General features: G+C 44.7%; 1 protein-coding gene across 7 annotated transcripts in view; it reads left to right on the forward strand.

Annotated features, from left to right (window-relative positions):
* Positions 1–26,884, forward strand: part of LOC100123103 (probable 18S rRNA (guanine-N(7))-methyltransferase) — a 48,066-nt gene that overhangs the window by 12,766 nt on the left and 8,416 nt on the right. For 2 of the 7 annotated variants that reach the window (XR_004344609.1, XM_031923006.2), the window contains exons 1-2: positions 5,070–5,240; positions 6,341–7,079. Coding sequence is in view for 5 of the 7 variants with exons in the window: in XM_031923006.2 (XP_031778866.1) it covers positions 6,851–7,079 (229 nt within the window). In the remaining 2 variants the exon portion in view is untranslated. Of the gene's footprint in view, positions 1–4,773; positions 4,890–5,069; positions 5,241–6,340; positions 7,080–19,004; positions 19,261–19,354; positions 20,463–26,884 lie in introns of those variants that run through there. The other 5 variants (XR_004344610.1, XM_031923008.2, XM_031923007.2 and 2 more) reach the window with 4 other exon arrangements.

The following is a 26,884-nucleotide window of genomic DNA, read 5'->3' on the forward strand; positions in this document are numbered from 1 at the left end:
TGTATAGTGGCTACACAAGTGTATCGAAGCACGTGAATATTATACCGTCTAAGACCTGCAAGGGATGCTGCTGATGGTTGGATTTTGTGGAACGCGCTGTTGCGTACTTTTTCCTCGGAATTGTTGCCCGGAGCAAAAATGCCTTTTTCAACAATATAATATAATGTTTTACATAACGCACTACGCTCTAGCGCATCTGTCCTACTGCAGTGAAACGAAAAGTTTGTAAATTCCAAGTAAGCGTACTTTCCGAGTAAAATTCGCTATTAACGCACCTCGCACCTCTCGCCTAAAACATCACCATCAATATGCGGTCTAGAACGCTCCTCCAATAATAAGCCTGCTACACACTCGATCTCGGCATTCCCTTATCAAGCAGAAGACGCGCCGGCGATAATTAATTTTTCTCCGTCTCCGGATGCGCGAACGCGTGGGTGTACACACGCGTCGCAACGATATGCGTTTCAAGATGTTCGGGCTTGATAATTATTCAGGATATGCGAGCGCCCGTGCGGCTGACTGCGCTATCGCCGCGTGTGCGCCTCACTGATACGGAGTCGAGAGCGAGTCGAGTAGCTCTGCTGAATATACAGTGTAAATTATTGATTCTGTTTGCAGCCGGCCCCGAGAACAGAGAGATACCGCCGATTGTTGTCGCGGGCTTAATGGGAGGACGTTATGTTTTTGCGGCGAGACATTTGGGCTACAGCGTATAAACACACATGCGTCTGGCTTTGCTTCTATCGCGGACTTCTACATGCTAATGTTTCTTGGAACTAACTTTGCCATTAGAGGCGTAGAGAGAAAAGCTCGAAAGTTTTAGCGAAATACAGTTTTTACTATTCCGCTGTCAAACGACGCTCTCTAGCCTTTATAAAAAAACACTGTAACAATAAAAAAAAAATAATAATAATAATAACCCGAGCTTTCATCGAGGCCTTATAATTCTAAAAATGTCGCGCCCACGTGACTCGAGTACTATATAGACGCGCACAGCTTCCTCGAAGTCATGCCGTCGAACATGTTCCCGAGCACAACAATGCGTTGCCGACGGCGACGTGCCTATACACGTTCCTCTGAAAGACACCGCGCGAGAGCTTGCACTCGTGAAAAACGGTCCTTCGCCCTCGGGCGCGAGGCTTCATTAAAAGCAACGGATCCGCTCGCGGAAAATGCAATAAAGATGGCTATATGTATACGCACACACGTGATCGTTATTACGCGGCTGGAAATTCTTTTCTGGACGCGCACGGGCGAGCCTGATTTATTTTGGTTAATCGCTTCGTTCGAGAAATGGGTCGCAGGAGGTATTGTCTTCTTGTCAGAGTCAGTTCGGCTTGTTAAAAAACAAGCTAAGCCCGCCGAGGCATCATTAAGTTAATCGAAGCGTGAAAACCATCGCAGATATCAGTCCGCGAACGATCCTTTAATTGAAAAGGAAACGTCCGTGACGCCAATCGTACATATAATCAGAGCTTGAGAAACGTCGATTTTATTATTAGGTTTAATTACGCGAAGGAAATGGAAAGCCGCATTTTTAGCCGAAAAACAAACGAGCTCTCTCCTCAGCGCGGGAAATTCGCGTTCGATCGCGCGCGACTCTGTTCCACATTTCCCAGAGTATATTACCCGCACCGCTTCTCGATAGTAATCAAGTAAATTCGCGGTAATGGATTGTAAACGACTTTCGAACTTTGATGGATATCTCGAGAGAGCGGCCCCCGATTCGACTTCTGTGAGTTATCGCCTACACAAAAGATCTCGCCCAGGCGATGTAATGAAACGCCAATATTTGCGGGGAAATCGAATCTGAAATTTCCAGAGCGGCAAGCTTGCTTCGGGGATATAAAGCGAGATTTCTGCGCCTTTGGAGTCGTTCACCTCGGCTACTGTGAGCATACGGCGTTGTGAGAAAGGAAGCCGAGTTTGCTGCTGTAATGTGTCTTTGATGCGGAGCCGCGCCGCGCCGCGTGAGAATATTATATTGAATTGATGTTTGATAAAATGTTTGGCGGAGATGAGTGAGCGTTTTATGATTAAAAATAATCGATTAAAAGTATTAAACGACCGACGCTCAGAGAGTCCTCTCGGCGCAGTGGAGTATATAAAGCCAAGGAATAAATATACTCGAAGCCACGGTATCGTTTCTCGCGAATCCATCGCAAATGAATTTATCGACAACATTGTGCGCAGTCTCTCTCGCGTAGTCGACATAATAAAAACACTCGAATAAGCCAGCATCACACGGACAATATAGGTATAGCATCATTACCAACAGACAACGCCATCATCAGCATCAATTAGCATCGGACAACAATGATATTATACGTCCCATCGCTTAAGCCGCTTTTTAGCGATATCACCGTCCCATCGATCGAGCTTCACGGTTAGTTGTTGATTTTTACGCTCCGCTGCTCCGGCCGCGCGTAATTCCAGCCCGAATTAACAAAATTACCCATGCACGAGTGCACACAACGCCTGAATAAAACAATTCACCCTCTGACCGTTCCTGTGCCCAACAACACCAGCGCCGAAGCAACACGTTGCTTTTATTTTTTCTTTTTTATTATCATCATCATCATCATCCCCTATAGCTGCACCGGAGAGTGTAGAAGAAAAATAACAGTGCGAATCGATCAATTCAAATCGACGTCGTGCAATTTTAATATTTCAGCTTTCGTCATCGTCCTCTCTGCATCGCTGTAAACAGAGTAAGAGCGAACTCTCGTTTTTCAGCCGGACATCAGCGGCGCACGTCTCGTTTGTTTACTCCGAGGAAAAGTTGAGCGTCCGGTTGGGGCTCATCAATTCTTCAAGCGGGAACGCTGTCTTGTCTCGTTTCGTCGGAGAGTCAGTCGGGGGGCTGCGAAGACTGCAGCAGACATATTTCGCTGCCGCGGAGGATGCATTATTGACTCGAAGTAGGAGCCGTGGCTGTTGTTGTTGTTGTCGTTGTTGCGTGAGACGACGTGTACGTACGATGTGGGGTAGAGTTAATTTTTAAGGCGTACTAAGAGGTATTTAAAATTGTAATATATCCAATTTTGAACTTGGAAAAAGGTACGACAGTATCCGTTCCCGAGACATTTCAGTAACTGTCGGTCGATCCCATCAGAGAGCAAAGCTCACTGCAGCTCCGTGTCATAGACCTGCGGCTCAACGTCAGTCATCGAATCCAAGCCGCAATACACCAATTTCGGTATAATACACGCATCGTCGACTCTAATTTCACCTGCTCGCGCTCGCAGCTCTGCCTCGAAATCATAAATTCCCCGGCTAAACTGCAGCAGCCAGGCAAAATAAAGATAAACGCGCTCAGCACTCGTTAATCGTCGAGCTTTGCTCGTAAACGCATCGCACACACAGGGCCAGAAGGGGACAGAGAGCTGGGTATAGGTCGGTTGCAGCAGAAGTTAAGGGAGGAGCGATAAAATGAGGGAATAAAACGAGAGGTCAGCGCTGCTCTCTCTCTCTCTCTCTACGTCGTCGACATTATCAGAAAGTCGCGCGAGAAGTGTCGCTTCTAAAATAAAGCGGCTGCGTTATATACGCGAGAGCGGGAAAAATAATATTTTCATACGCGTGCGCGCTCTCTCTCTCTCGCATCACAGGCGCGCATGAAAATCGAGAGAGATAAAATTGTTCTGAAATAGATTTATTTCTCCGAGGTTTACGCTCTCTGCGGCTATTTGAATTTCATAAATAAAGATTATTAAATTGCGGCCTGGCCATACGCCGCGTGCACGTGCCGTGGAATTTTACTTTTATATGAGAAGAAAAGTCACTGTTATGAGGATGGCTGTGTATATAGTACGATATAGCCCTCGCTACTATTTACGTTGTTCGCAGGTATTTACAATCTTCAAACAGAACAGTCGCCAGCAGTCGTGATATCAAAGTCTTGCTCTGGAAACGTTTCCCCGGTGTATTTGAAATAAAAAAAAAGTTCATCTTTACTATCCCCGAGGAGTGAAAAATGTTCTCAAGCTTTTATTCCGCGCGATAATCTGTAACGCAATCCGCTTTACGCGACTGGAAACTTATTGGGCTACCTTATGATACTTCGTGTACAATGTAAACAGAGAAGCGACACACGCTGAGCTTCTTCTTTTAAAGAATTCGAGCTTACTCCTTGTGTCTCGACTCTTTTGCCGGAGACAATCAATATATTTCTGTTATATACAGAGGAGCGTATGATAATTTCGTCGCAGGGTCGGAACGTGACTACAATATTGCTCTATATTGTACTTTAGAAATTTCAAGAACACCCGCGGCCCAAATATATTCGTTCGGAGGGCGGTACGTATTCGTAGGCTCGACAATAGACCACTGGGTAATGCCACGTCGAATAATATAAGCTCTGCGGAACAAACGAGACGAAAATACATCGCAGGCATTGGTATGCAATCATAGAGCTGGCGCTGATTCTTCATCGTTTGATCGCGCTCTGATAAAAGTCCGTTGGCTCGATGCGCTCGTACGGTAGGACGCATTTAATTTGAGACTGATATCGGCCGGACGATTTGTCATTTGCGAGTCGTTAACCCGAAATCCTTGACGTTGCAGCGAGATAAAGCTATACGCATTTGTATATAGCGTGTGGCTCGACTAATGAGAGTCATAGAGGTATTGAGCGGAATATTACAGAATTTCGGGTAAGTTATGCGTGTTTCGGCCGTTGACTTCGAATTCGAAACTGTTTGTGTATACGCGAACTATATACCGCTGTTTCTATTCATATACCATCTCTTAAGAGCTCGGCTAATTTTCGTAGACACTTTCCTTATACTCGCGACCAGTACTCATATTTCAAATGTCCGTTATCCTCCAGATTCCAGCGCTCTTTGTGTTCTTTCACTTCTCGCTCTCAAAAGCTCATACACACATAGGTAAGCCCGCAAGCTCGACTTGGTGCATAAAGACATATAACTATATACACTCTCGCATCTCTCGCGCGACGACAACCTGTGGAAGGCATCGCTCTAGAGGAGAGGGGTGAGGGGGGGGGGGGTAAGGGGCGTCTCGGCGCATGCTCCCCCGTCGTTGCCGCCGACTCCTCTGCGACGGCGAGTCGCACACGCATATCGTCGTCGACGGTCCAGGTGTCGAGAGACTCTCGCGTAATACGCGCCGACCGACCGTATCTTGTGTTTGTGTGTGTGTGTGTGTGTGTTGCCGCTGCTGCTACTCCCTTCGAGTCTGTGCGCGAGTTTTTCCTCGTCGACCCGAATTTTGTGGAGGTTGGTCTGCTACAGCGACGTGTTTATACTCTCACTATTTTTATTCCCGTCTTTGTTCTACTGTCGCGCCGAACCGTTGTTTATAAACAAAGTATACGCCGCTGGCGTTATTGCGTTATAACTCCAATTAGTTGACGATTTTTGAAACGTTACACGACGCCGTTAATTGGCAGATTCTCCCTGTCGTTTATATTCGAGTGTTAATTATAAAGCTGAATTGGCAGGAATTATACAATTATACAATTTACTCTGTTTACAATTTCAAACTAATACAAACTTATACATCACTTATACACACTCGTCGATACGGAACTCGGATGAAAATTTCTCTGAAGTTCAAAGATACAGCGAAGCCATACACGAATTCGTTCCGCCAAGAAATCAAAGGGACGCGCGGCGCTATAGACGCGGAAACATTATTTTTCATATATAGCACACGAGTCTCCTCTCAAATCGACCTTTCTGTAATCGTTCTGTATTTTCTTCATTTCTATAACGCCTGTAAAAGATTACGCGAATCATTTCCACGCGCGCGGCTGTATTTTTTTATTATCCTTCGTTTACGCTTTATACGCCGCGCGCGAGTGGCCAGGTACACGGAAAGGCCAATGAAGAGCCAGACGTTTTTCCACTTACACGTGGAATATATATATATATATATATATATATATATATATATATATATATATGTATATTTATTCGTATCATATTTTTTTTCATCCAACGATCGATTCGTGCTCGCGAATAAAAACGAAACTGCCTCTCCGCCGTTGTTCTATTGAATTCGTTATTTTTCTCCACCCCCCTAACGCATCGTACCTAAAACTCAATATTGTACTTTAGTTTTTTCACGCAAACATCGGAGCCTCGTGAAAATATATGCGTTTCGCTGATGGGAAGGGAATAAAACCGAAACGGAAGTGTCGGCGATATGCAAATACGCTCAGGGCTAAAGCCTCTCCCTTAATTTTTACGCGGTTCGCGCGCATGCAAATCCATACACGATTCAGCGTATAACCTCGTTGAAAAAAAAAAATAATGAAAAAACTACCACTTTGCTCTGACCCTGAATAAAAGCAGCGTCCGTTATTCTGTTACAGGCTCCGGAGAAACTCGCCAGCGGCTAATGCGAGCGGCCGTTTCTATGGAAATCAGCTGGAATCGACGAGCGCGAATTTTCGTAATGAGAAAAAAGAGCTGCCGAAGAGCGTAAGCTTTGTGAATTAGCGAGCGATAAAAAAAAAATCGTCTTCTGCGGAGAATGTCCAGGAGGTAATAATTCTGACTGTACAAGACGCGATCGTATAACAACGACCGACGGTGTGCAGCGCTGCAAGTTGTTAGCTCTCGTTGCTGAAAGTCGATCAAGCCTGAAATCAGCGTCGCAGGGGATAACCGATCACCTGCCATCAGAGACTATATACACGCGCATTGAACGTCGCAAGTTCGATCATCGCGCAGCTACTCACCGCAACTACTTGCCGCAGCTTCCGCATACAGCCCTGTGCGTATGCGCGCGCGTGTGTGTGTGTGTGAGAGAGCCGAATGAGCGAAGAACCGCAGCGGCAACATCATCAGCAGTGCTGGTCATCATCATTAGTAGCGCAAAGATGAGCAACGCCACGCTGGGCAACCTGAGACTAGGGGAACCCGAACCCGACTGCCAGTTGCTCATGAGCATCTACGAGTCCAAGAATCAACGCAAGGAGGATGAGCTTGTGGGCAAAAGCTGCCCCGTCGGCTGGGACACTTTGCTCTGCTGGCCGAAGACCAAGGCGGGAAGCATGGCCGTTCAGCCCTGCTTCGACGAGTTTAACGGCATCCGATACGACGTCAAACGTGAGTATACCAGTGGCTATACTTATAGATCTGTTATCTCGGGAGGGAAACTCACGGATTCGGTGAAAGAGGATTAAGACGCGTTAAGACGCCGGGAAGTTGAGAAGGCACGATTGGAAAGGGCTGTGTAAAGTTGGATAACAGCCGGCTCTCTTGGATTCTCGGCGCTGAGCCAGCCGAAATTCCGGAAGCGCGCGGTGCGGGGCTGAATTTATTAATCAGGGTTTTGGGAACTATGTAAATGAGCAGTGCAGGCTGCTGCTGCTGCTTCTGGATTAAATATAGCCGATTAAACGTCAATCAATGATGCAGTTTTGGAAAGCTGTGTGTGTGTGTGTGTGAAAAGCTTTTGCTGTGTAACGGATGACGAGGGTTGATTTATGAAAAGTCACGCACGGTATAAACGAAAGGTTTAATTGATTGGTCAGTGATCGTGAATAGTCAGATATTACGCACCGGTTGGCGTCTTCCCTATATCCTACTTAGCCTCAACGCATGACGACATGCGAGCAGTGGTATAACAGTCGTGCTCGCGTTAGCCGAGAGAATCAATCCACCAGAGATGTACTAATACACTATGTACTATATTGATCATCTGTCTATAATAAATTATGTTTTTGAAAAACAAAACTAACATAAGAAGTGTTTGGATAATCGCAAACACTTTACACACAAACTCGTAAATTAAAATTTTAATTTAATTACAAAGAACAACGTCCGCTGCTTAAAGCCTGTTAACTACTTGAAAGCTTACTTTCTTACTAGTTTGCATCGCTTGTGAAGCAGTTTCCTCCTGTAATTTCAATCGCACAACAATGAGCCTCTGCAGTGTATGCGCGTTCGAAGCCCCGTGTGTACTATAAAATTAAAGTGAAATTGCTCAGTGCCTCTTAATTAAAAACCCAACGTAATTATCGACTCTAGAATCTATACTTTCAGTTTTCACTCAAGCCCCTCCAGAAAAAAATTAATCAAATCGTGGATTTTATCAAAGGGGTGGAAGTATCTTGATCCACGTGGCTATACGTATATAACAGAGGCAGCTCTAGCCTAGCTGTACAGCTATACGCGTAGGTATATAAACGGCAGTAAACTCGCCGCCGTCGCGCGCGCGCGCTAACACTTTTAACGACCCCGATAAACTTTGCTTGTTAGTCAACAAAATAATGATCAACGTGTCGGCCAAGAAGTCGTAAACAAACGGCGTGGGTCCGATCGTTGCGTACCTATACGTATGCTGCGGGCACTACACGTCTTTTTCGATCAGTTGAAAATAATCGCGCACGAGGTATACGATACGGAAGTCTTCAACAAAGACCGAACTAGACCAGCAGTTATGCATTCGATCTTTGAGAGATAATGGACCGTCGTCTGGAAGTTGGACGTCTCCTTGGAACGCCCGAAAATTTAGTTGAAATTTCAATCATCATTTTTCCACGAAAAACAATCGTAAACTTCCACTTGCATAAAATCAATTCCATCCCATCCGCTGCACAAATCGTCGCTTATGGCTGCATTAATTAATAGACATCGTTCTCTCTCTTTCTCTTTCTCTCTCTCTCCCTCTACTCGCGCTCTCGAGAATTTCCGCGCTATATTAGCAGAGATCTCTACAAATTAAAGATCGTTACTTATTACGTCGGTATATAGTACATACATAACGCGCGAGCGGTGAATCCTTGCGCTAACGACTCGGCTATACAAGCTCCGCAGCGAGGGATTTCACCGCCGGCGACTAATTACTTCGTTAGATTATAATTAGCTATAATTCCGTTAGAAAAACGCGGAGATGAGGCCCGAGTGGGGCAAACAAATGAAGCTGCGCCGAGGCGCTGTTTTAATGCAATCTCGTCTCGTGATTTCGTTGGATAAAGCTATGTTCGTATGCTTTTGCGCGACTCTGGGTATATAATTAGTCGAGAGTTTTTTTCGGGGAGACAATTGTGGATTCGGCTCCTACTGTATACCGGACTCTAAAACTCTATTAAAAAGTCCAAGTATTATATAAGCTTTACCTCGAACAATTCTCGTATTACAATTTTCAAAGTTCCGCGACTCGCCAAGACTCGCCCGAGAGCCTGAAACTTGGTATCCTGTATAAACTCAACCGACACCTACGCCGAATCCCATCAGTAGAGCGCGAAGCGCGGGAAAAAAACGAATTTCAAAAATAAAGCTCTTCCATTAAAGAAACGACTTCTGTCTGGCCCTAGAAAAAAGAAAATGCTCGACAGTTACGAAGTATACATCCGTCAACGGGAGCACACGCACCGCTGCTTTGTCATAGGCCTCGTGGCGGAGCTAATTTTTCCCGTCACAGCGAGTGAACGAATGGCCGGTGTAGCGTAAGTGGCTAATTTCGTGGTGTAGCTCTGAGCGATGATCGTTGACGTTGTTATAATTATTTCCTCCACAAATTTTCAGTGCGCTCTTAACTCTTCACAGTACAGCTGGTCAAATCAGTGTAACGGCCTCGTTAGACTGCGGGGGTAGGGATGCATTCATAATTCGTCATTTTTCGAAGCTCTCGCCTACGGTGCGATAATGCGGAGGCGTATATATAAAATCGCTCGTTCGACTACGATTGAGCGGCTGCTAAGTGCGCTTAGCTAAATAGTGCCGCTGCGAGCCGCGCGCGGTGGCTCGTTATCTGCCATAATCAACGCGCGTGTATGTGTGTAATTCCGTAATAAAGCGGTGCTTATCTAAACTAACGAGAGGATCGTATACAACGCTATCAAAAAGACATTTATGAAACGTTCATTGTGCGGGTTCTGTTTGCGTTGTTTTTCAAGTGCCTTGCGCGAGATACGTCGAGTCGTACTTTATATCGACAAACTTTATCAATTTAACTGCGAAATCCACGTTTGAAATATCGCGCGCGAGGCCCGACGTTTATAATAGCTCTCAATATGCAGTTACTTCTCGCGTCGCGCCGTGACCCATATATCGGCTTTCTTAAATCTGCTGTATAATAAATAGATTTAACGCAGATTTGGATGTTGAGCCTGGCTATGCACGTAAATATTGCATTGGTATCGAGCGCGTCTCTCTTTTTAGTCTTTACGCACACATACGCGCGGGAGGGACAATTTCACGGCCGTCTGCCAGTGACACGCGATGAAGACGTACACTCCGTATAGAGCGTGAAAAATAATCACACGTTCGCGTATGAGAAATTGTCAAAAGCACGTAACGCATGATGCAGAGGATAACCGGCGCACATTTCCCCGAAATTCCGCAAACGTGCGATGATATCGTTACTCGCATGCCGATCGGCCATTTATATCTAAAGATTATATACTCTGCGATCGCGACTATATAGATACTATACACACTGTCGCAATTCAGGAACGCCTGCGCTCGCTCATCGCAAAGTAAAAACGAGTGGATATTTTTCTACTCCCTCTAATGCATCACATCCTCGCCGTGGGAGTCAGATTTAGAGCTTTCCGTTGCAAGCACACACATCCATGTAACGCATTGGGATACCTATATATAAGTACATTACGCAATCGGATGAGGAATGTCTTGTTTACACCGGGGCTGCAAGCGCGATTCCTCGCGAGGGAAACGAGTCGAGCTTCGGTCATCCGAATTGAGTATAATATGGAGAAGCTTTTTGAAGTATAGTTGCACGTCGGAAATTCGCGAGACGAGCAAGGGATCGTACAGCCCTGCGTAATAAAGCGTCATTGCGCAGGTATTACGATCCAATCATGAACGCAACCGATGCGCCGACCCCGTGCGTATCCTAGGCTATACGGCTCTCCGCCGGATAAGCCAAGCAGCCGCGCGCAGAATGTCTTGATTCCACCCGTATATAGATACACAAAGGGTTAAGCTCGCAGTACAGTATATAGTGTATATAAGGTCCCCTTTATATAGGGAGTCTTAGGCGTTCGGTATAAGGGCGATAAGGTCGCGGTAAAGTCGATTATGTATCGAGGATGCACGAGTAGGGCCGTTACAAAAAGGACGCCGCCGTCTATATACGGTGCGTTATATACGCGCGCGCGCGGTTGTTCAGCGAGAAAAAGGATTTTAGGGAGAGCCGCGAGGCTGTTCTTGACCGTAAAAATGAAGATATCGTTGCTCTTGTGCTATATACCGAGCGAGAGGTCCCCTTGAGCCGAATTCGTAACAAATATCATACTCGCTCACCGTCGCGTATAAGTGTACAGAGTACGACACTCCTCGCATTCGAGCGAAGCAGCTGCAGCACAGCATCGCCGCATCGGGAGTCAAGGGGCACGCGCGACACGACTCTGTACATATGCGCACCCGCTCATCGGGAATAGTAATCCAGTTAGCGCGCGAATCGAGTGGCGCCCGACTGTATAGTGCACTTACACGCCTGAGAGAGAGAGACTCAGGCGTATACGTTTGCCGGGGATATATTGACGCTCCCCCTTGAAATTGATTAAAACTCCGGAGCTTTTTACACCGCTTTGTTGGCTGATTAGCTCGTCGGATTTAATTATCGGCGCGTATAGTAGTAGCTGGAAAAAAGGACCGTAAGAACACACTCGACAGCACGAGCGAGTAGTACGAGTAAACGAACGAGCATCCGCCGGGCGATTTATCGCTTGTTTCCCTATTCTTGGCCCCGTTCGCTTACGCGCTGTACAGTGGCTCGAATTGCAGTTCGCGCGCTCGGTATAATTGAAAACAATTAGTCAGCGCTTAGTTCCAGAGGTGAGAGGGTCGTCGTTAGTTTTGTAAAATTACGGCAGTGCGCAGGTGAGATCGGTTTATTGTCTGCCTGTCGATCGGGTAGGGAGAAATGTTAGTGGCTTTTTTCAAATTAACGATGGTCGATTCGTAACGATGAGGATGCAGTAGCCGGAAATAAACGTAGCGTTATTTGAATCAATGGTGCGTGTCGACGACAGTTTGTATATTATACTATATCAATCGGTGTGAATTTGTTCGCAATGCCTATATTTAATCTCGCTTTTGATTCGGTGACATCTGCGTGTCCGAATCTAACTTTTAATCAGAGACTCGAGGAAAAGGGACGATTTTCTTTATTCCACGCGTATGCCACAGAAACGGAAGGCCGCATACGAAACGCGCGCGAGCAACTTCGTGATTGATCGGACACAACTTTCATAAACTCGTTCGAGCATTTTCTTTACAAACCCTCTCGACGGCTCTCTGTATACCGCTGCAGGTGAAACTTGTTTAATTAACGGCGACTTTTATTCGTTTTTCTTATACACCGCACCACGAGTATACATACCTAATTTTTTTTTGTTTTTTTTCAGATGAAACGCAATATCGCGATTTTAAAGTTATATACACTCGCATGACCAACGCGTATACCGATAACAACGCATATCACTCGAAAACGCTATACACACATGCATACGCCGGGTTAAAGTCAATCGAATTGAAGCGCAGCCAATTGCGCGCAATAAACATCCTCCCACGCATACAAACATTACGTTTCGAAAACTCGATCGCACAGTGCATCTATATTGTACATAGCTGGTTATTCGGCTAATTTTCGAAAACGCGATCGAATTTAGCGAGTTAATTATATCGCTCGCTCTACTTGTTGACTTGTCCGTGCGACAGGTGCGCTTTACGACCCGACGAGAGACTAACTGCAGTGTATACTTTGCTATACTTTTTTTAATCACACTCTCGGTGTTTACGCTAAGATCGGCGCTCGTGTTCAGTTGGCAATTCGGAATTCTCGACGCTTCCGTATATAAGAAAAGAAGCCAGCTTTCTCCGAGAGATTTCCCAGTTAATTACCCTAGAGTAGATTGTTAATTAAAACAAAATATCTCGAAAGCAGTCGAGCTTTAACGCTCGCTATGAAGAGTTTTCAATTTCGAGCGCAACGCAAATAGCTATATACTCGGATATATTAAGTGTAGCTATATATACAACAGCTATCTCGTCGCTTTGCGCGAGAGCGTAGTGAGCAATTTCTATTTCGCTAGATAAGCGACGCCAAACGCAAACAGTCGTAAACCGGCGACCGACGCTTTAAAAATAGGAGTCTGTGTGTAGGTATAAGAAAGCGTTCGCGCAGAGCTGATAAGAGCGAAAACATTGGAGCTACTTTCGCGTGCGAGAACGATATCTTTATATAGAACCAAAACGACTGGGCAGTGTATGAAATGATGTCAGTGTGGGGGTATACAAGGTCGCTGTGGAAAAAAAGTCGCGGATCTACGATATATCCTCGGGTTTTTCGAAGGGTAATCCAATTTCCGTTGTACGGAGCCGCGTACAGCTAAACGCACAAGTGTGTGTATATATACAAGGAACGAACTGTCGGGACGTGCAGCCACCGCGCGGCATTACGTAGCCGCGTATATATGTTTGCGCAACAATTTATGACTGTTTGCTTTATGCGCGCAGAGCGTTATAAGCTATATACCTACCGACGACCGGACGATCGCGTTGCGCGTCTGCTCGAGCTGTTTCCGCAAAAGAGAGAGAGAGAGAGAGAGAGAGAGAGAGAGCAACGGACTCTCTGATGTCTGTGTTGATTTTCACGCGCCGCGAGAAAAAAGATGCTCCTTTTCGAGTGTGTACCTTGAGCTATATAGTCATAAGTTGAAATTCAATTCGAGTTTGTGTTTGGGGCTGGAGACTCGCTACGTTTTGAAAGCTCTATATTACGTACACTGTGTACACATACGCTCGCGGCGTGCTGCTTTACGAGGGGATGCTTATGCTTCGAGGAGTGTATTAAAATAGCGCTTTTTATAGCTTATTAACCGATATCTCGCGTCGTGTTAAGTGTACGAGGAGAGAGGACTTTACGATTTTACGGGAGGTTATTATTATTATTATTTTTTTTTTTTTCACAAATTATACACTGTACGAGCTTTTTACGAGCCTCCAGAGATCAATGCCTCTGATGGGCAAATTGTTTCCAGAGCAGCTGCGCAGCAGCGGAGAACTTGGAAGAAGTCTTTAAAGGTAAACAATCGTCGGAGAATCTTTTCTCTCAAAGTGCAGTATAGGGTCCGAGCGAAAAAGTATATACTCGAATCGAGATTTCACTGCATAATACAAGAGATAATAAGAACTAAAGAAAAGTCGCATAGTTGCGTATTCAGCGCAAGCTCTCCCGAGTTTATAATTCAGGCTTTGCCCGTCTCATAATGTAAGGATTTGTGTGCGTATGAAAGCTTTGAACTTCGCCGAGTTGCCTGTATGCAATATACCCGCTCGAATTCAGAATTTTTCAATAGGGATATAATACACCTTATACCCAAAGCCCTTATCTGTATACGCGAATTAGCTCTTCTTATACACACACACACACACACACGAGGACCGTCGCGTGAAAAAAAAACAGCCCACGTGTCCCCTTAAAAGCGAAATTCGCCGATAAGTCGCTAATCGCTGCCCCCCCCCCCCTCCAATACAGAGCCGGCGTTAATAAGCTGCGTCGGGGACGACGTTGCGACGTGCTTCTGACAGCATGAATCATTGTCCGCTGCGAGAGAAAAACGAGCTTCGGCCCTCGGTTAGCTACCGGACGGAAGTATAGCGCTCTGCAGTGTGGCGATGCGTTGCCGCAGCCGCCGTCGTCGGGTTATCGATTCCAGAGACGAGAGAGAGAGAGAGAGTAGAGTAGAGATAATTTACTGGACGCCGGAGGCGGCCTACTGGCACGATTCAACCACGTAGAAACGCTAATTCGGACACGCTCAGAGATTTGCATTCGAGCTTGGCTGATGTAGGTATAGGCACGCACTGGCCCGTGTGTGTTTTCTTAGGGCGATGAGTCGACGTTCTTTTTATCTTCGAGCTGGGGGAGCTTGATTCTTTGTATAATTAATCGGGAGCGACGATCGAAGGCTGATGATGATTTCGCTTCGTTAAATTCCCACAGCGGCTTTACGCATATACGCACGTGCGAGCGCGTACAATACGCAAATTGGTTAAGCCCAGACTATAGCATAACGTATCTCGCGCTTAAACTCTCGGTTATTGTAAGATTAATACATACGCGCCTGCGTCGCGGCTTCCGAACGTGTAACTGAGCGCCGCTATGAGCCGCGTGCGGCTGGTTTTATTTTTAATTCCATCCTTAACGCTCTGTATAGTCGTTCTGGGATATAGAGAACTATCTTTAGCGGCTCTTTTTCGAGGAGAGCTGCGCGTATCGTATATAAAATAAAACGCGGGCCGCTCGGAAATGGACACTTTTATTTACATTAAAAGTCTCGCCTCGCGAGGCCAAAGAGATCCGGAGATATAAAGGGCCGTTGCTGCGGCCGCGAAAATGCGTTTTCAAAATGCAGCTTCGCTCTCCGCGCTTGTACATGAGGAAATCCTTCTTATACGCGGATGGAATTGAATTTGAACATTTTTCGAATGTACGCGCGATGTTTCCTTTTTTTCGGCTGAAATGCCTCCGCTATGCTGTATTATCTCGCGATAAATTAAACAGCCCGAGACGCGCTAAGCTTGATGTGTGGCCCATTTAACAGACATGCTGCTGGGGTATAAAATGTTAATCTTTCTTCGCGAACTTTCCTATAATGCGCCAGCTCTTGATGTCGATTTTAAGCAATAGCGAGTACTGCGCGCGTCTGACCGTACGCGGCGTTTTCTACTGCGAATAGTTCTTGACACTTCTTATATACGAGGATAGATGCGAGTTCGTCCAAGTTTCTAGTTTCGCGCTTTGTTAATTCGATTCCGACGCACAACGCGCTGCTCGCAAGGAGAAACACTACGAAACACATCCTCAAAACTGAAATGTAATATTTGGGGCGTGCACGCTCTTCCCGCGAAACTCTGGCTATACTGCGCTCGACGCTGCATGTCTTGGCAGCCGTAATAAGCATAGCGACTCGCACAATGAGAAGCTTGGCAAGAAAGACGCCTATTTACATTTAGGAGTGTGCGGTATAATTCTTGCTGAAGATACGAAAAAGCGCATATTTTTGATAAATGTCACACGACAGCAAAAAAATAAAACGGATCGTTTTTTTTTTCCGTTCAAACTCCCGCCAAAGCCAGATAGAGCACCGGCTGTCCCATTTTTTCTCCTACGCAAATTCAATATCCCGCGTCTTTCCCTCCAAGGCCGTCACGAGCTTACGATCGCGCGCGAGTCAGTCGAATGATTCTGAATTTTTTCTCTCTTTCTCTCATCACTCGCCGAAAAATCTTATCGGCCAATTCGGACAACGACGACAACATATAGATCCCGTCGCAAGCTCGTCATCGGCTCGATATTGAAAAATTAAGCTCGTCTCCGCGACGTATATGCCACAGCCTCGATACTTATAGGAAGAAAAAAAAAACACGTCTTCCCCTCCGTCGTGCAGTGTAGTGAGCTGATGCTCCTTTTGATCTGGCTGTGGTAAAAAGCGCGGCGCACGTGCCCCGCGATCAGATTAGATAAAGGGGGTAATTTGTGGCGAGGCCCTACTCGCGCGAGATAAAAGAGACGAATTTCGTCGCGCGAGCGTCGTTACTTATTATTGAGCCGCGCGCAATTCGATCTTATCGCTATAATACTTACACCGCCCTGGTAGAAAATTAACGAGTGAAACCCGTTAAAAAGTTAAGTTTAGTTGACCATTATTATCAAATTTGAATGTAAAAAAATAAAGCAAAATGTTGCAAATATTTTAGTGATGCGTGTCTATTATACCATCACAGTATTATTTTTAAGTTAAAAATTGTCTGTTCCTTTTTTTCTTGCATTAAAACGTTTGCATGTTTTATTACAAATATTTGGATTTTTCACGATTGCAAGATATTTTTCTATAATTTCTGGATTCTAACAGTCATTTGACAAATTTCAAGCAAATGTTCGGTTTTATCTTGAGTTAATGTGTATATCTAGGCATTTATAATGTTTAAACTCTTATTTATTTAAATTGTTAACCACAACTTAGCTAAGTGGCCCAAAACTTAGCTTATTAACCGTTAACGTTTCTACCAGGGCGACTGCTCGGCTTTTTCTAAACGAGTATATACTATTTTTGGGTATTATTGTCGTACGTCCGGATTTGAGGAGACTCGAGTTTTATTGTCGTCGTCGTCGTCGTCGGTGGAAATTAGAGTCTTGGGATACCATCATTACAATCGATATTCGTCTGCAGCTATGTATAGCCGCGCAGAGATAGATAGTATAAATTAAATCTCGGAACAGATCGGATGTTCAATCTAATTGGCTCTGAGACGAGCGAATTTCAATAATTCATTTCGTATATTACGATGAAGCTGATACAGGCAAATCAAATGTAACTCGAATGCGAATACTCGTCGTTCGCTTTTCATTCTTAAAGCGCATTATTAACGGAGCTTTCTGTATAAAAGCGAATAAATAGCTTTGTAATTTCAACGCGACGAGGAAGAAGGCAACGCAAACTGTCTGAAGGATTCATATGTTGATTCTCGATGTCACGTCCAATAGAGCGACAGAAATAGGAGGATCGATTGAAAAGTAAAGGCGTTTTTATCGCGGCATAAAATTGGTATGTCATATCGAGCCGTAGATTCATCAATGCCAGAGGAAGAGAAAACTGCGCTGCGATCGAGGGAGGGGGAGTAAAATTAATTATCCGCAATTGCAACGTTCCTTTGGAGGACCTTCCTTTAGAGACGTAGTTAATCTCGTAGACTGAATAGAGGTATCTGCATTGAAAAGAACCTTGCAACTCGTTATTTTCTGTTTTTCCGGAGGTCCGAGTGCGCTTTTTCGATTTTTCAGTACAAGCTGAATTCTAAAAAGCTGCTGTGGTTTTCTTCTCGATCTCAGCTTTCCGCCAAATAACATCGAGCTGGGGTAAACCGAGCGTCCGATAAACCGTTCAATTGAACCTGTCGTTGCCTGTCGTCTATTTCCACTTTCGCGTTAAGAGCTGCAGATCGAAGACAAAAACCAAGAGTTAGTGGTAAATATTTATTAAACTTTGTTAAAGCTTAGTTGGAATGGAATCGAGAGCCGTGAAATCGAATAGTCCAATTGTACTGGAGTCGCCAGCCTCGAAGCCACACGGACATAACTTTTGAAAATAAAACACGATATCTATGAGAAGTGCAATCCTACGACGGTTACGATAATTTATAATTCTTATCAGTATTAATAGTATTCTGATATTGATTGGAAAAACGAAAGCTTCGCATACTGCCATGCAGTGGAGGAAAATTGCAGGCGTCCATAAACCATCAGCAGAGCAGCAATAAAATGATATTACATAAACGGAATATAAGCCGAATACGAGCCACGCGCAACTCGGGCTTGAAATATGACCGTTTCCCGCGGCGCGCGAGCTTGCGCGACTGATACACGAAACTCTCTAATTAGAATTCATTTATCAGAGGGCGAATCTCATTTAAACTTTCAATCGCAGAGCTACACGCGCTGCAGACCCGCCGCATGAAATTTAAAACGTGCGGAATTACTCTTAACCCTCTCCCTGTATGCCCATGTATATCCTATCTCGTTTTAATATAAGCACCCGCTCCTCAGTAGTTAATTTATACGCCGGCAATTAATTTATATCGGTCTCTGCAGCGCTATAGAGCTGCGCTGGTGTAATAAATTCAATTATCCTGTGCTCTATACTCGTTCTTCTCCTCCGCCGGCCTTTTTGTTCCCGACAGAGCGGCAGCTGCAGCTCGCGGCGATAAATTTCCTCTCTGATACTCTCAGCTGAGAGGGAGAAGGACTGAGGGGCAGTTGACTGCAGAGAATGCGTACCGAGCCGAAGGGGATTCTTGATTATGCCTTCAAAGGCGAGCTTTGTTCTTCTTGCGGAAGATTTTTTTTTTTTTCAAGTGCGAAAAAGTAGACTTTGAGAGTGCGCTCTTAAGTGTGAATAATGCGCTGGTGTTGTCTGAGTGAACATGAAGTTTGTTTGTAATAAGAAGTCGAGGTAAAAGCGTTGGTTGAAGATGGATATATTGCAGAGAATATGAGGATGCAATTGTATACTTGCACTAGTCGAGTCGTTTGAATTTCCCGCGAAAAATCTCAGATCTCGATACGAGCTTTCTACGCAGCCGAGTGAGGGCAGCACTATTTGGCGGTGCACGCGCGCTCCGACTCCGCTCTCGATCCACGTGACCACGTGCGATGCATCATGCACGGTGATCTTATGTGCTCGACTGCTCGTTATACTCGATGCGAGACAGCGCTTTAACCAATACGATTTTGAGGTTATACTGTTGCATATAGGTAAACAATACGTGTTTAACCTTCCATTTCACCGCAATCTCTCGCGTATCTTACGATCCAACTCATACGATATGTGAAATTTTACACTTTTTAGTACCTCACCGCAAGTCTCACAAGTGAGCCCACGGAGGGAATAGCAGCAACTGTTGGATTTCTCCAGAGGAAGATTACCGGGACGTCGTTTGCAAGGACCCTACTGGTCAGTGAACATTAGTGCCAGTGTTTTGCATCAGTGTTCTAAAGTGAATAGACAAATTTTTTATGTGAGTGTTGAATCGCTTCTACGAAAACAACAATGTCGAATCGACCTGAACACTTGGGACCTCCCGAAATATTTTACAATGATTCGGAGGCACAAAAATATACTTACAACTCTCGAGTCATCGAGATCCAAACTCAGATGTGTGAACGAGCTCTGGAACTCTTGATGCTGCCGGAAGATCAAAAATGTTTTCTACTAGATATAGGATGTGGATCGGGTCTCAGCGGGACGGTATTGGAAGAGAATGGACATTGCTGGGTTGGAATGGACATTTCTACATCCATGCTAAAAGTGGCTAGCGATCGCGAGGTCGAAGGAGATCTGATAGTAACGGATATGGGACAAGGTGTTCCCTTCAGAGCAGCTAGCTTCGATGGGGCAATCAGTATTTCTGCCTTACAGTGGATTTGCAACATAGACAAAGCATCCTACACCATTCAGAAACGACTAAATGCCTTCTTCCAAAGCCTATTCGCTTGCTTGTCGAGCGGTGCTCGTGCAGTATTTCAGTTTTATCCTGAAAACGACCAGCAAATTGGTATCATCACGTCAGCAGCGACCAGAGCTGGCTTCTTTGGTGGAACGATAGTCGACTTTCCAAACAGTAAGAAGGCCAAGAAGTTTTTCCTGGTCCTCATGACCACGGGTGCTATTGAACTACCCAGAGCTCTCGATGGATCTCAGAGTCATCATCTGAAGCGAAAACCCAGGGAAGGTAAAGGTAAAGATATACCAAAATGTAAAAGAGACTGGATCATGAAAAAGAAGGAGAGGCATCGCAGGTTGGGCAAAGTAGTCAAAGCTGATTCAAAATACTCTGGGCGCAAGAGGTCGAAGAGAAATTAATTGATTCAACTTGTATGTACGTTTATATTCAGAATATATATATATATATATATATATATTCTATTGTTATGTAAGATTTCTAAATTTCCAATAACTTCTTCTTTCCTAATATTATACCTTCTTATACCAAAATCGAATTAATTTAATTTTTAATGTTATACAAGATGAAGTTATTGCACAATAAATTACTCCAAGTATATTTACTTAAAATCATGTGTATTTCTTTCAACCACCACATTCTTGGCTCTTATTCCAGATGAAAATCGTACTCCTCTTAGATTGTTGCAATAAGGAACTAAAAAGCGTTATAGTGAAGGGTGGGCACTGTCGAATAGGGAAGTAAGGATCAGCCTACTACTCCGAACTTCTATCATGAAGGGTTCGAACTTCTTTTTGCAAGTAGAATGAGACGCACGTATAAATTGCTCTGAAACATCATTTTTACCTTATAAAAGTGATTAAACCCAACGGCTCTCACACATACACCGCTATTACCCTAAGCTCGATCGAGCTTAACCGCGAGTTTTTCTGCTTGTACAACGCCCGAAGGCCACATTTTTTTCTCTCTCTCTCTCTCTCCTCTCGAGTTTATTCTTTTATGATTCGGAAGAACGATATACTCTACTTAGGTTTCTTATTACGGTCAGCGATTCCGTGTGCCCTCTGGGAATCCTCTTTTCCTTGTAAGTTATGACAAAGATCCGGCAACCGGTTCCGCCTTTGCGCCGTTTTCATTTGCAACGCACGTATAATTCAAGCCTTATACATCGCTTCGTGATCGTTAAAAATGAATTTATTTCAATCGTTCATCCGTAGCCTCGTTACGCGAAGATGAAAAAAAAACAAAACAAAACAAATCGTTTCATTGTTACACACGCGAAAGCGCTGAATCGAGAGGGTCGCCGTATCGACGTAAAATGTTCAAAGCAGAGCCAATATTCATAATTCGGCGTCAAAGAGATTCGATCGATCAGCTCATATCGTTATACACGCTTCCCTTATACGTCGAACTTTTCCCTTTACTATACTCTCCGCGTATACCTACAGAGTCGGCGACCCTCTCTCTTCTCTGGCTTCTGTTTTTCTTCTCTCTTCGATTTATATTCGACAAATATTTTTCGGGGCATAAATTAGCATAGCCGACTTGGCTTTCTCGCAAAAGTTTCTTGGATATGATACGGCTTCGTAGTAAGTCGAAGGTAAGAGTTTTTTTTTTCTTTTATCCTGGATCGGAAGAAAAGAGAAAGATATTTGCTTTTCTCGTTTCCCACAGTTGAGTCTCGAAGGAATAGCTTCTGTTCGGTCGGTTAATTCAACTCGACTGTGTGTTCGCATATAACGTAATAAACGACGAAGATTTATGGACTTTGGAATTGGCCGAGACGCCTGGCAGGGCAGAGGTATGAATATTAGATGGATTGATATTATTTCAATATAATATAAGGTCTAAGGAGATGTGACGGGCTGACATGGTTTGTATATCTCGTATCGTTTATTCTTGGAAAGCTTTTACTGAGGAGGACTTTTACGTTGAACCGATGTACGTTACAGCTCTTCGCAAAAGACTGCAAATAAAAATTGCAAGCTGTGGAATTATATGCTATACTGCGTATTAATTCAACCGTTCGATGCGATGCGAATTGTCTTTATTGAATATTTTTTTCTGCTCTCGTGTAAAATACTGCATTACCGCGTATGGCTTTACTTAAGCTTTCGTCTAATATTCACAAACAGAGAGAAAATATTATATGCCACTTTTGGCCAAGCGAACCCGTCAATTTTCATGATAATTTAATAAAGCGATTAATTAAGCTCATACTCGAAACCGAATCCAATATCGCGACCCTTTATAATATGCTTTAGCGTTCGTAATCGAATGACACTTGCTCGATAATCTATCGAAAGCTCGTTATCGATATATATCCGCGATTTTCAAAAATCAGTCATAAAATGATAAAGATTATGATATTCAAAATAATTAGCGTGAGTGTACAGTCGTTCTCCAACCGCTATAACGATCGACGCGTCTTATATAATCCATCATTCGGACAAAAGTAAACACACAGAGAGAGAGCTGCGTCCGAATTGATAAACGTCCTCTAAAGTCCATTCCACGTGTCGGGGCAATTTTTTTTAGCCCCACTTCACACGCATTCTCATTAGAGCAGCAGCGCGCAACCCTTCGCGCGCGCTGCCGTATAATTTTGTTTCCTCTGAAAATACCCGCAGCGACGAACGAAAAAAAAAAAAAAATAAGCGCTCGCAGCTATACATGACGCAAAGGGCTTTTCTCTGTGTGTGTGTATGCGTCAAGTGTAATAAAAGCGCGCGGTGTATATCCGATCATCCCTGCAGCTCGCAAAATCGTCTAAATTCAAATATAGTCCGATTCGTCCGCCGCGTATAATATTATCCCTCACTCCGAATCTCCTAATTTTATAGATCCCTCGAAAAACACACCTATAATATATCCTGGCGTGCATTATTAGGGCCATTCGCAGCATGTTCAGAGCCCGCCTAATTCATAACACCGAACAATAACGTCACCGAAAATTAAAATTTCGACCTATACACGCCTCTCTCTCTCTCTCTCTCTCTCTTTCACCGCACGGCATCGCAGAGCAGCCTCGGCGGCGTTTCCTGACCGCATATAACTTTGCGCGCGAAAAGGCGAGTAGAGTCTGGGGGTTAATCGGGACTTTCGGCTTTTCCACGCCGAAAAAAAAAAGGGAAAAACTAATTCGGTACAGGGATAAGCGATCGAAAGTAACGCGTGCAGGGAAATCGAGGAAAAGTTTCGCGGATATAAGAAGTTATATACTTTATAATGGATATCGTACGCGACGATTGATTCGGGAGAAGTTTCTTGCGATACTGTCACCCTTTACTTTTCCTACGACAATTAATCACGTTATATCAGCCTCGAGTCGTGGTAAGCTTATGGGTACACCCCTTATGGCTACGATTGACGCGCGGGTTTCTTCTGCGTAAGAGAGAAGTCGATTGGAGGCAGAAAGAAGGGCAAACATGAGAGAGCGAGTCGCCCGCTCTTTTTCCCCGAGGCGATCGCAATTTTTCCAGATATAACACCCCGGCTAACGGAGGTCTGCGGTGCGACGAGCTCTTTACATTTTTTTTTTTCACCCGCCGATCCTCTTTCCCGCACGCGCGTATGTGGGCGTATTTTTCATGCAATGATCTTTTTGCCGCGAGAGGGATGTTATAGGTACAGCGAGTTTTGCTCGTCACAAAATAACAACCGATATAAGCGATAATAGCATACCCAAAACACAGAAAGTATAGAGCAAACCGAACGATTCTAGCCCAAGTGGTACAGCCTGCTTCGAATAAGGGATTCCGCGCGAAATCCGTATAGACTCTCGAAATCGCTGGCCGCAAAAAGGAAGAGTTTTTTTTTCTCGCGTACAGTCCAGGGCTACGTATATCACCTCTCCGCTTTTTTTACGACAAACTCGGCTCGAATCCTCTCCCGGGACTCGAGTCTATGTATACCTATACCTTGTCCTTTCTTCCTTTGCCTCTCGCTTCCGTGAAACGACAGACACACACAGACACACACAGACCCACACACACGCTGTACAGATCCCAGCGGCTGAAATAGTCCTCGCGGGAATTCCCGTCTCTATCTTTCTTTCTCTGTGTGCGCGTAAGTAAAAAAGCCTGAAAACGCCTGTCCCATTTACACGGTGATTTATTCAAATGCAGAAAAGTGTGGAGCGACATCGCGTGGGTGGGTGTATATACGCTCGAGTACTTAGCGCTTCTTCTTTTTGCGTTGCTCGTTTAATGGTTATTATATACGCGCCGTGTGTGCGTTTATCGGGAGGGATCGGGTTTACGCGCTCGGAGCCGAACGAGATAGATCTACGAAGAGAAGATGTATACGGGAGCTTATTCCAGCCATATTTTTCGCGGTGAAGGTGTTGAATGGACGGCGCTTTAGCCGATGGCCGACATTTATTTCGAAGGCGACGTTCGACGAGATGTAGCTACACGGAGTGTGAGTATATATCACTGATTGGATATACTTGGCTCGAAACTCGCGACTGAGCTTTTCGTCAGTTCGTTCGATTCGAAACTCGAGTAATTAGAAAAGTACCCGCGAGATTCGAAACCTTCATCGAGTTTCCTCTCTCTAAAGACGTCTTCTTTCGTCGAGCTCTTGTATAAAAATCGCATCGATTAATTTTTTCCCCCCTAACGGATAACAACAATATTTCATATTTACGAGGCTCCTTTTATAGATTCATCATACTTGCGCCGCGGCGCGTGATCGAATTTCAAAGAGTTCAAACGTGATTCAATTTTGGCGCGCTCCGCTTTGAAAAAAAAGAACTTTTATAGCCGTATCATTGCACTCGCGAAATTCAATCGTCGAGATAGAAAAAGCGTTGATTTAATTTTTCCTAAAATTTCCCGCCGAGCTTTTTACCTCTCGCGTTAAAAAATCATACTCAGCTCTCTGTCTCTCTGCAGCAATGAGTAATTTTTCACGATAATACGCGTTATATTCAGCCGTCGCTCGAGTGATACGCTATATACAAATGACTCGAGCCACAGTCCGATTGAAATAACGAACACAACAACGTAGATTATCTCCTATTTATCGTTCCCTCGAAGAGGCCAAGCGGGAACAATATAACAATTATGTCCGCCCGCCGAGGAGAAAAAAAATCTGCAAATCAAAATCAATCCTCGCCCGACTTTAATTACGCCCCCACCCCCGAAATCCCCTCCTACTTTGCGTTCTCATTCTTCTCTCCCTTATCTTCTCGACACTCTGAGCTGGTGCGTGGGTGTTTGTATACGTATACATAACACATTCAGCGAGTCGAGCTTCGGCGATAGAAAAATCCGGCGGTTGGCTTTATACGTATAGGTATATACAACGACGTCGAGAAGGAGAATAGAAGAGAGAGAGAGAGAGAGAGAGAGACGTACAGCTCTTTATCAAAACGCCTTCGCCCGGCGTTCATTTAGCGTCGAGTCTTCGGTTTGCGCGTATAACGAGGAGCCTCTGCAGAGAAAAAATAATCGGTGCAGGATTGTTATATTATATTCTCCGTTTTAACGAGTCTCTCGACTGCGCGGTGTCCGGCTCTCTGCGGCTTGTGTGCAGTGGGTCAAAGTTATTCACAGCGCGTAGCTTTTCTCTTTTTCGCAGTATAGGCGCGCCTTTAGCTCGTAAATCAACAATGCTGCGAAACGCTGTTTTTACTTAATTAGCTGTGCACGAAGGCTTTATTTTGTTAAGAATCTTTGGTTAACTGATGTACGCACCTCGCGGCGTTATTATACGCAGTCCATTGTCCTCTTTAAAAGTTGCTGCGGCGTTATAGAATTATAAAAGCACGACTCGGTCGTAAACGCGGCGTATAAAATCTCTTTCCCTCTTTATGTGAATCATAAAAGCCTTTTATGTATTATACCTATAGGCCGAAATTTCAAGACACCATCATAGCTTCTCGAAGACATTAGTATCGCGGCGTATACGTCGCTGACATGTGCAGCATTCCTTATGGCAAACTTTTTCAGCTCCCATGTAATTTTCAATATTGCTTTTTCCCCGCGTCGCGTTATCGCTCGTTTTCGGCTTTAATCCACGTATTACATTTATAACTCCCTGTTCTCTTTCGCTCGCTAATAATTTATTTCGCTATATACGAAGTAATAAAACTCTCTCCCTGCGAGTCGATGTAACGGGTCGCGTTATCAAATTTTCTCCGCGAACGCCTCTGTGTACTTATTCACGTATAATAAAAGACCATTTCTTTCGTTTTCTATAGACCGCGATTTCGGTATACATCGTCAGCGAGCTCTCGATAATGTTTCGCTTCCATTCAGCGCTGATTGGCTCTAGAGGGGAACTAGTCGATCGTACGTATGCGCGAACTTATGCAGAGGCGTGTGCAGTGCTCGAAGAGAGCCATTAAAAGCAGCCGCACGAGTGGAATGCATAAAAGCCCTATATTTTTAATAATCGATCATGCGTAAGAGACTTTCAATTCGCGTTTGAATGAGAAGCTGTATAAACATTTCTTGCAATAAGTGAGTCCATTAAACCGACTAATTTATGTCCCTTCTATCGAGTGCAGCGGAACAATAAAACTACGCGCGTCTTTTCGAACACACTCGCCCTCATCGAGCTGATGCCGCAGTATAGTGCAGACACGCGTGTCGCGCGACATGCCGCCACTGAAAGCTCTCCTATACTACATCCAGCGTAACGAGCGCGTAAACGCGTTTAACTTTCGTTATGTACGCGCGTGTGCGACTTGACCGACCGGCCCATACATAATAAACTTCGTACGTCTACTCTATGCTCTGCCTAACATCTACGTGTGTGTGTGTAACTAACTCCGTTATGTGTGTATAACGTGGAGGAGGAGGAGAGCACGCGAGAGCTAAATTGACGCGAGGGAAAGTTTTGCGCTTCTTTCCCTCTCGTCATCGGCTTCGCGTGTGTGTGCTCGGAGGGAAGAGACTCACGGTGTG

The sequence above is a fragment of the Nasonia vitripennis genome, chromosome 2, assembly GCF_009193385.2.
Source record: "Nasonia vitripennis strain AsymCx chromosome 2, Nvit_psr_1.1, whole genome shotgun sequence".
Classification (NCBI taxonomy): Eukaryota; Metazoa; Arthropoda; class Insecta; order Hymenoptera; family Pteromalidae; genus Nasonia; species Nasonia vitripennis.